Here is an 11,172-nt window from a genome sequence, read left to right on the forward strand (position 1 = left end):
CTTCTGACCCACTGGGAATGTGAATTCTCTCTACTATTATTCTGACATTTCACATTCTTAGAATAAAGTGGTGATCCTAACTGACCTAAGACCCAGAATTTCTGGGTTCGACTACAGGCTCATAATGACCAGAAACAAAGAACTTACTTCTGAAACTCGTCAGTCTATTCTTGTTCTGAGAAATGAAGGCTATTCCATGTGAGAAATTGCCGGCCTTTCTCAATAGCAAGGCTATGCTCACTGAGTCTGTACATAGTCAAAGCTTTCCTTAAGTTTGGGTCAGTCACAGTGGTCAGGTACTCTGCCACTGTGTACTCTCTGTTTAGGGCCAAATAGCATTTTAGTTTGCTATATTTTTTTGTTAATTATTTCCAATGTGTCAAGTAATTATCTTTTAGTTTTCTCATGATTTGGTTGGGTCTAAATGTGTTGTTGTCCTGGGGCTCTGTGGGGTCTGTGTTTGTGAACAGAATCCCAGGACCAGCTTGCTTAGGGGACTCTTTGTCAAGGTGTGCGCTACTGGTAGAGAAGTCAGGTGCAGGAGAGCAGAGAGTTGTGAACAGGCGCACACTTTATTAAGGCAGAGGCAAATAAAAACGACAGACGCCACTGCGTCAAAACCTCCAGCCAAAGGTAAAAGTGCAACGCGCGAAACAGTCACAAAAAAAAGAGCAAATGTTGTACAATAAACATCCCTGGTGAAAAGCCACGGAAAAACCCAGCCTGGGTAACAAAAACAATATCACACAAAGACATGGAGGGGAACAGAGGAATAAATACATGCAGTGTGATTAGGGAATGAAAACCAGGTGTAACAGTGTAGGTTCTGTCCCTCTCTTCACCCCAACCTGGGCTCGAACCAGGGACCCTCTGCACACATCAACAACTGACACCCCACGAAGCATCGTTACCCATCGCACCACAAAAGCCGTGGCCCTTGCAACGCAAGGGGAAACCCTACTTCAAGTCTCAGAGCGAGTGACGTCACTGATTGAAACGCTATTAGCGCGCACCACCGCTAACTAACTAGCCATTTCACATCGGTTACACAGGGAACAAGACAAAACCAATGGAACAATGGAGCGGCGATGGCTAGAAAGCCGGTGACGTCGACTGCCGAACGCCGCCCGAACAAGGAGAGGAGCCGACTTCGGCGGAAGTTGTGACACTCTTCTCCAGGTTGATCTCTCTGTTGGTGATGGCTCTATTATGGAAGGTTTGGGAATCTCTTCCTTTTAGGTGGTTGTAGATTTTAACAGCTCTTTTCTAGATTTTGATAATTACTGGCTTTCGGCCTAATTCTGCTCTGCATTATTTGGTGTTTTACGTTTCACACAGAGGATATTTTAGCAGAATTCTGAATGCAGAGTCAATATTTGGTTGTTTGTCCCATTTTAGTGAATTCTTGGTTGGTGAGCGGAACCCAGACCTCACAACCATAAAAGGCAATGGGTTCTACAACTGATTCAAGTATTTTTAGCTAGATCCTAATTGGTGTGTCGAATTTTATGATCCTTTTGATGGCATAGAAGGCCCTTCTTGTCTCTCAGCTCATTCACACCTTTGTGGAAGTTAGCTGTGTCGCTGATCTTTATGCCGAGGTACAGTACAAGTCAAAAGTTTGGACACACTTTCTCATTACAGGGTTTTTCTTTATTTTTACTATTTTCTACATTGTAGAATAATAGTGAAGACATCAAAACAGTGAAATAACACATATGGAATCATGTAGTAACCAAAAAAGTGTTAAACAAATCAAAATATATTTGATATTCTTCAAAGTAGTCACCCTTTGCCTGGATGACTGCTTGGCATACTCTTGGCATTGTTTTTTTGTGTATTTCTCTACTGTTTTAGTGTTTCACCATAGTGAAGGTGTATTTTCTGGTTTTCTCTCACTTTCTCAACTCAACGTTTCAAACTAACAGACACTCACTCTTTCTGACTGCTCCTTGTATTTCTGTGTTTCAGTATCCTATATGATTAGTCCCAGAGCAGCCCAAAACTATTTGTGTGTTTGGCTGAAACCGCCTAACCATATCAATACATTCTCACACGTTTATCACACTGTCAGCTCAATCCAGTACCATTGTATCTGCAACATTCTAAACACAGGTCGACTTGAGCATTCATCTAGGCATACTGTTCCCCAAGGCATACTGTTCCCCAAGGCATACTGTTCCCCAAGGCATACTGTTCACCAAGGCATACTGTTCCCCAAGGCATACTGTTCCCCAAGGCACACTGTTCCCCAAGGCATACTGTTCCCCAAGGCATACTGTTCCCCAAGGCACACTGTTCACCAAGGCATACTGTTCCCCAAGGCATACTGTTCCCCAAGGCACACTGTTCACCAAGGCATACTGTTCCCCAAGGCATACTGTTCCCCAAGGCACACTGTTCCCCAAGGCATACTGTTCCCCAAGGCATACTGTTCCCCAAGGCACACTGTTCCCCAAGGCATACTGTTCCCCAAGGCATACTGTTCACCAAGGCATACTGTTCCCCAAGGCATACAGTTCCCCAAGGCATACTGTTCACCTAGGCATACTGTTCCCCAAGGCATACTGTTCACCAACATGATTCACTGTATACAGCTGTGATCATGTGCCTGTTCCTAGGGGTGGGCGCGTGGTACGCGGGGCCTGAAGTCGTCCCGGCGATACACCCGTTCACAGGGCGACACCCTGGCGAACTGAGCTTCAACCCCAGCAACCGCATCACCGTGGTTACCAAGACAGAGTTACAGTATGACTGGTGGGGGGGAATGCTAAACGGACGGACCGGAATCTTCCCCGCTAACTTCTTGTCCTACCCCTGAACACACACACAAGTCTGTCACACACATTGACACTTACATTGCTGGGAGGGATGTTTGACACACTACTTAGACACACACATGATCACACTATGGAAATAAACACAAATTAATGCACATATATGGTGCCTTCGGAAAGTAATCAAACCCCTTGACTTTTTCCACATTTTGTTACGTTACAGCTTTTTTCTGAAATGGATTAAATAAATACAAATCCTCAGCAATCTGCACACAATACCCCATAATGACATCACAATACCCCATAATGACATCACAATAGCCCATAATGACATCACAATACCGCCTAATGACAAAGCAAAAACAGGTTTTTAGAAATGTTCGCAAATGTATAAATCAAAAATATAAAACAACTTTGCTATCAGACTCGAAGTTGAGCTAAGGTGCATCCTGTTTCCATTCATCATCCTGGAGATGTTTCTACAACTTGACTGGAGTCCACCTGTGGTAAATTCAATTGATTGGACATGATTTGGAAAGGCACACATCTGTCTATATAAGGTCCCACAGTTGACAGTGCATATCAGAGCAAAAACCAAGCCACGAGGTCGAAGGAATTGTCCGGAGAGCTCCGAGAGCGGATTGTGTCGAGGCACAGATCTGGGGAAGGGTACCAAAACATTTCTGCAGCATTGAAGGTCCCCAAGAATACAGTGGCCTCCATCATTCTTAAATTGAAACATTTTTGAACCACCAAGACTCTTCCTGAGTAATCGCGGGAGAAGGGCCTTGGTCAGAAAGTTGACCAAGAACCCGATGGTGGTCACTCTGACAGAGCTCTAGAGTTCCTCTGTGGAGATGGGAGAACCTTCCAGAAGGACAACCATCTCTGCAGCACTCCACCAATCAGGTCTTTATGGTAGATTGGCCAGACGGAAGCCACTCCTCAGAAAAAAGGCACATGACAGCCCGCTTGGAGTTGACCAAAATGCACCTAAAGACTCTCAGACCATGAGAAACAAAAGAATCTGGTCTGATGAAACCAAGATTGAACTCTTTGGCCTAAATGCTAAGCATTGCGTCTGGAGGATACCTGGCACCATCCCTACAGTGAAGCATAGTGGTGGCAGCATCATGCTGTGGGGATGTTTATGTACACACGCTACTCGCCATACTGCCATTGTTACGATGCCGGATCAACTTATTTAATATTAAATAATATTTTATCTTAACAAACCTGTATGGGTTTCTGTAAGGATGTGTGGATATTATTAAATAACCTGGTGTAGTTTCTCTTCTGTCCAAAGGAGGGCGATATACATCTACTGTCAGTCTGTATCCCCATTTCCTACCTTCACCTCATTTTTTCTTTATTTTTTCTTTCACCTTTATTTAACCAGGTAGGGCCAGTTGAGAACAAGTTCTCATTTACAACTGCGACCTGGCCAAGATAAAGCAAAGCAGTGCGACACAAACAACAACACAGAGTTACACATGGAATAAACAAGCGTACAGTCAATAACACAATAGGTAACCACAAAATAACCTCATACGCCCTGTCATGCATTTAAAAGCATGGGATTGGTGCAAGCATGGCTGGTCAAGATGTCGTATAGGTGTATAGAGGCATTTTAATTCATTATATGAAGAGTGCCTTGGTCCTCCTTTCTTTTTGATGACCAATTCACCCCTTTTACCAAAGAGCACCTTCTGTCTACTAAAATGTACTATTGTGTACCTCAGTAGCGCTTCCCTTCCTCCTCTTTCTACGATGTCATAGAGGTGATTTCGTTCTAATTCCCCATGTCAATGCACCACTAAGCACGCGCTTTGTTTGTACGTGTGAATGGATTTGTGTAAATGGTGAATGATTGTCCAGGGTGACTAAGTTGATTATTGCAGAACAGGAGGGTGATATGCACATCCTAAACTCCTAAACCACCGGTGCAGATAAAGAAATGAGGGGCCCACAGACACACAGAATATGGTTCCCTAGTTTCATCTTCGTCGAGGGTAATAATGTACTTCAGAGCAACTGGACTCCGTGTGAGGATCCCTGATTTCTTTATAGTTGATTCTTGCCCCTGGTAGGGTAACTTTCCCCAAATTCCCTGGTTTCCCAGAAATCCTGGTTGGAGGATTCCCGGATTTGCTGCTTATTCCCATGTAATACCAGGAATCATCTAACCAGGATTTCTGGAAAACAGGGGGATGTTACCGGAATGTTGCAACCCAAGCCAGACAAACACACATTCTTATGAAATTGAAAAATTCTAGTTTTTTATTTAATAGCAAAGAACAGGAAATGTACAGCCTGTCCAGGAGAACATTCCTCAGCCTGTCATAGTCCTATAAGAACACACAACAGCACATAATGGAAACATTTGGTCATTTCAACAGCGTGACCCTGCCACCGGACAGGACAACATTCCTAGACATAACTACAGACATCAGATTTCAATACAAAACATACAGCAACAAGACCACACCCTTTATGATAAGACAGCGCCCCCCCATCTCAAGTCAACATGACATGAAAAACAGTGTAGAAATGTCAGCAAGGTGCAAGGGAGGTTCATGATTGTGCAAGGATAACACAGACGTACAGAAAATGCACACACAGAACCTTCCTGCAGAGCTGTTTACACAATGCTACATTAGCAATGTTTCCTCACATCTCACACTGACAGGTCTGTGTTTAAACACGCTGTCAGCAAGCCTCTACAGGCTGTGGGAGATACAGGATCTAACCTATAAAACACTAAAACCAGGGTCGTGTTCAGTAGGGCACAACGTCGCAAAATGTATTGCAATGTTTATTGTTCAAAGTTCAGGTAGTACCTCCCAGTTTCTTGTGTTCTGTACCAACTGAACACCATGGAACTTCAAATGCATGTATCTTCAGCATGTGTGTGTGTTTGTGGTGTGTGTGTGTGTGAGTACGTGCAGTTTGAGTCAGTTGAGATCCTGTGGGTTGTGGGAGGGCTTCTCTGGGTCTGTCTCCCAGGAATGGACAGGCTTTGTCAGCTGGGGCATCCGCTGAGCACCTGTCAGGAAATACACACAAATCTCAGCTGGAGAGACGTTAACCTACAAGAGTCCACTATTCCTCAGAATGTGTCTCTATTGAACATGCTTCTTGGTCCAGGACTCTGGTCAGCAGACCACAGACTGGGGGTTATGGTTTTCCCACTGGGCACAAACTGGTTAAATCAACATTGTTTCCACATCATTTAAAAAAAATATATATACATATTTAATGATGTGGAATCAACATGGGAAACTGATTGGATTTGCAAAAAAGTCATCAACCTAATGGATTCGGGGGGAGATTTTATTCCCCTACCCAACTTTTAACCTAAATCAAATGACATGGCCAAATGTTTTGTTTATTTCTTGTTGAATTCACGTAAGCTGACAGACAACTCAATCAAATATAAATGAATACTAGACGTTTAACTGGTGTCTGCTCAGCGGGTAGGAAATGAAACGGGTCACATGACACACGGCAGCAACGAGGGTTTCCGGAATAGGATTCTCAACCCTCGAAACCCATGGTAATATTTTAATATTAGCAATATCACTATGCAACGTAGACGTAGTATTTTCTACTGAGATTGCAAAACAATTCCTATAATGAGGTGAAACATAAACTCATACCTCTGTGTTGAGAAATCCTTCTTTTACCGTCAGTTTATGTTTCAAAGTGCAACAAAACCTACACCAACCATGAGCCTCGTGGTCTGTATCGTCCAATCACAGAGCAGATACGAGTCACGTAATCTCTTAGCGGCTCTAACAGACCACGTGACTTGCATCTGTTCTGTGATTGGACGATACAGACCGCAATGCTATATGGGATTCGTTGTTTTTTGCTTCCTAACTACGTGCACAGTGTTGTACCCTTGACTTAAAAAAAATATATAACACCGTTTTTGTAAAGCGATTTCTAATCTTCTAATCTAATCTTCTGAATTAATGATTCACACCAGTTTTGTAGCTATTCACCACTTGGAAACACGATAAAAAAGCATGTTAAAATTTGTATGCTGAAAATGAGTGGCTGTGTGAATCCCTGGAACCATAACCGCAGAAAGAGGGACGTTGCAGCCCTATAGAGTTAGAGGGAGAGTTAGAAAGGGGGTAAATAGCTGACCTAAAAGGAGAGGTTACGTAACACACCAGCTGCCTGTGAACTCTTGAGTATAGCGTTTCACAGTCAGATGCTGTTGACGACACACTGAAGAGAGACAACAAGTCACCAACCAGTTGATCGCCATCTCCAAGGCATTTCTATTCGATCACCAAACATTTATGTAAAAAAATAAACAACGATAAAGCCTTGTGTTCCTTGTTATTCATCTCACGCTGTTGGTGGCAGGTGCACTTGATTCACTCTGCACGCAAGATAGGCAAACTATTGCCATTTTGAATCGTTTCATAGGTACAAACTGCCTTCCTGGTGGGTGCAGAGAGCAAATCAAGCGCACCGCTGGCCAATTGGATGTCTCAGATGACCGTGTCTTCAGTAAAGTACCAGGCATTAAAGAAAGATACAGCAAAGAGCTGCTGTGAGATTTCAAAACGTTTAAAACCACGACTAGAGAGAGACTGTCAACGAATACAGCAAAGACCTGCTGTCTCTAAACGTTTAAAACCACGACTAGAGAGAGACTGTCAACGAACACAGCAAAGAACTGCTGTCTCTAAACGTTTAAAACCACGACTAGAGAGAGACTGTCAACGAATACAGCAAAGACCTGCTGTCTCTAAACGTTTAAAACCACGACTAGAGAGAGACTGTCAACGAATACAGCAAAGACCTGCTGTCTCTAAACGTTTAAAACCACGACTAGAGAGAGACTGTCAATGAATACAGCAAAGAACTGCTGTCTCTAAACGTTTAAAACCACGACTAGAGAGAGACTGTCAACGAATACAGCAAAGACCTGCTGTCTCTAAACGTTTAAAACCACGACTAGAGAGAGACTGTCAATGAATACAGCAAAGACCTGCTGTCTCTAAACGTTTAAAACCACGACTAGAGAGATTGTCAACGAACACAGCAAAGAACTGCTGTCTCTAAACGTTTAAAACCACGACGAGAGAGAGACTGTCAACGAATACAGCAAAGACCTGCTGTCTCTAAACGTTTAAAACCACGACTAGAGAGAGACTGTCAACGAACACAGCAAAGAACTGCTGTCTCTAAACGTTTAAAACCACGACTAGAGAGAGACTGTCAACGAACACAGCAAAGACCTGCTGTCTCTAAACGTTTAAAACCACGACTAGAGAGAGACTGTCAATGAATACAGCAAAGACCTGCTGTCTCTAAACGTTTAAAACCACGACTAGAGAGATTGTCAACGAACACAGCAAAGAACTGCTGTCTCTAAACGTTTAAAACCACGACTAGAGAGAGACTGTCAACGAACACAGCAAAGAACTGCTGTCTCTAAACGTTTAAAACCACGACTAGAGAGAGACTGTCAACGAATACAGCAAAGACCTGCTCTCTCTAAACGTTTAAAACCACGACTAGAGAGAGACTGTCAACGAATACAGCAAAGACCTGCTGTCTCTAAACGTTTAAAACCACGACTAGAGAGAGACTGTCAATGAATACAGCAAAGACCTGCTGTCTCTAAACGTTTAAAACCACGACTAGAGAGATTGTCAACGAACACAGCAAAGAACTGCTGTCTCTAAACGTTTAAAACCACGACTAGAGAGAGACTGTCAACGAACACAGCAAAGAACTGCTGTCTCTAAACGTTTAAAACCACGACTAGAGAGAGACTGTCAACGAATACAGCAAAGACCTGCTGTCTCTAAACGTTTAAAACCACGACTAGAGAGAGACTGTCAACGAATACAGCAAAGAGATGCTGTTTTTATGATTGAGTTTATGTTTAAGTTCTTACTCGAAACTGTCAAGACTTTGTATTCAACACTTTTATAAGTCATAAAATGTGCATTATCCCTACTTCCACTCAGCACTACAACCAACACTGCAGCAGTAATGAATGAGGAGGAAAGTGTATCTATAGACTTGTGTTGTTATTATTAGCAGCTTGGGTCTTTTTTTAATATCCAGGAATATTTCACTTCCTCTGTTCACAGGAGTAACAACATGTATTTGTGCACGAGGCAGAAATAATGCGGTTCGACTCGAGTTTCGACTTCAGCTGGAAGATGGTGTCCCTTTTGGGTCAGTGGAGGAAAGGGAGAGCAGAGGGAATGTTGAGAGACGGACCCTCAGTCTACTGCTCTCAGCCCTCCACTGAGACTGACCATCAGATCCAGGCACCATAATAAAAATAAAACATTATAAAATGAAATGAAATAATAAAAGCTAATTATTTAAAATGTAAACTCACTCAGCTCAAATACAGCAGCTGATCTATTACCGCTGTGTTCATAGAGCCTCAAATGTTAAAATATCATTTAAAAAGTAGTCCAAAACAACAATGCATTAGCAGAACAATTCAAGCAAAGCAGTGCAGTGATAATGTATTGGGCCTATAGCTTACTGCACAAACCTTATTGCTACAGAACTGGTTTTAATTGGTTAATGTTGCAAGGTGGAAAGTGGAATGGGGTGTCTGCTGTCTCTGGGCAAAGAACAGCAGCAGAGTTTGTGAGTGGTCAGCCTGGGGACAGTGAGACTGAGATGCGCGTTCACGACACTACTCCATTTTTTTCTTTCAGCCTTTGAATGAATACAACGTTTCCCGGTTGGAATATTATCGCTATTTTACGAGAAAAATAGCATTAAAATTGATTTTAAACAGCGTTTGACATGCTTCTAAGTACGGTATTTTGATTTTTTATGTCACGAAATTTGCTCGCGCGTCACCCTTCGGATAGTGACCTGAACGCACGAACAAAACAGTGCTACGGTCAGCTATTTCAATATAACTATGGATTATTTGGAACCAAAACAACATTTGTTGTTGAAGTAGAAGTCCTGGGAGTGCATTCTGACTAAGAACAGCAAAGGTAATCCAATTTTTCTAATAGTAATTCTGAGTTTAGTGAGCCCCAAACTTGGTGGGTGTCAAAATAGCTAGCCGTGATGGCCGAGCTATGTACTCAGAATATTGCAAAATGTGCTTTCGCCGAAAAGCTATTATAAAATCTGACACCGCGATTGCATAAAGGAGTTCTGTATCTATAATTCTTAAAATAATTGTTATGTTTTTTGTGAACGTTTATCATGAGTAATTTAGTAAATTCACCGGAAGTTTTCGGTGGGTATGCTAGTTCTGAACATCACATGCTAATGTAAAAAGCTGCTTTTTGATATAAATATGAACTTGATTGAACAAAACATGCATGTATTGTATAACATAATGTCCTAGGAGTGTCATCTGATGAAGATCATCAAAGGTTAATGCTGCATTTAGCTGTGGTTTTGGTTTTTGTGACATATATGCTTGCTTTGAAAATGGCTGTGTGATTATTTTTGGCAGGGTACTCTCCTGACATAATCTAATGTTTTGCTTTCGCTGTAAAGCCTTTTTGAAATCGGACAATGTGGTTAGATTAATGAGAGTCTTGTCTTTTAAATGGTGTAAAATAGTCATATGTTTGAGAAATTGAAGTTGTAGCATTTTTTAGGTATTTGTATTTCACTCCACGTGATTCCACTGGCTGTTGACTAGGGTGCAAGCGTCCCACCTAGCCCATAGAAGTTAATAGTTGTGTTAAATATATATATATATATATATATATATATATATATATATATATATATATATATATATAAGCAGTAGATCTCGACATTTTGACTTAGAAACACACACACACACACACACGTCAGGGGTCTCTCACCCTCTGAAGACCAAAGGGAAGGGAAGGTTGGTAGATGAAGTCTGGGCTGTTTGTCACAGTCCTCCAGCGAATCAGGGAGCGGCACACCACTGGTCTCCGGTAGAAACAGACACAGTCCCGCCCCAACAATGGGGCCACTCCCATAAAGAATCATAGCGGCCAATGGGATGGTTTCTCCTCTAGGACTGACCACCGCATTCAGGATACAGCCCACCCTGTAACACAGACACACCATGCCCACACACTTCTGTCTGAAGCACACACACACACACACACACACACACACACACACACACACACACACACACACACACACACACACACACACACACACACACACACACAGTAGGGGACACTGTACTTGCTGTGTTGAGAGGATAACAGTAATAATTCAACTGGTACTAACCAGAATAGAAAGAGGAGTGGGAGGCCCCGGTGCACAACTGAGCAAGAGGACAAGTACATTAGAATGTCTAGTTTGAGAAACAGATCCCTCACAAGTCCTCATCTAGCAGCTTCATTAAATAGTACCCGCAAAACACCAGTCTCAACGTCAA

The 11,172-nt window shown here is 42.5% G+C and overlaps 1 protein-coding gene across 7 annotated transcripts in view; it reads right to left on the reverse strand.

Moving 5' to 3' along the window:
- Positions 1–5,034: 5,034 nt before the first annotated feature.
- Positions 5,035–11,172, reverse strand: part of LOC115161916 (solute carrier family 22 member 13) — a 13,262-nt gene continuing 7,124 nt past the window's right edge. For 5 of the 7 annotated variants that reach the window (XM_029712746.1, XM_029712747.1, XM_029712745.1 and 2 more), the window contains 2 exons: positions 10,616–10,866; positions 5,035–5,823 (listed from right to left, as the gene is read on the reverse strand). In XM_029712746.1, the coding sequence (XP_029568606.1) occupies positions 5,732–5,823; positions 10,616–10,866 (343 nt within the window). In that variant the 3' untranslated portion in view covers positions 5,035–5,731. Of the gene's footprint in view, positions 5,824–10,615; positions 10,867–11,172 lie in introns of those variants that run through there. The other 2 variants (XM_029712748.1, XM_029712749.1) reach the window with 2 other exon arrangements.

Source organism: Salmo trutta, chromosome 25, assembly GCF_901001165.1.
Source record: "Salmo trutta chromosome 25, fSalTru1.1, whole genome shotgun sequence".
Taxonomy (NCBI): Eukaryota; Metazoa; Chordata; class Actinopteri; order Salmoniformes; family Salmonidae; genus Salmo; species Salmo trutta.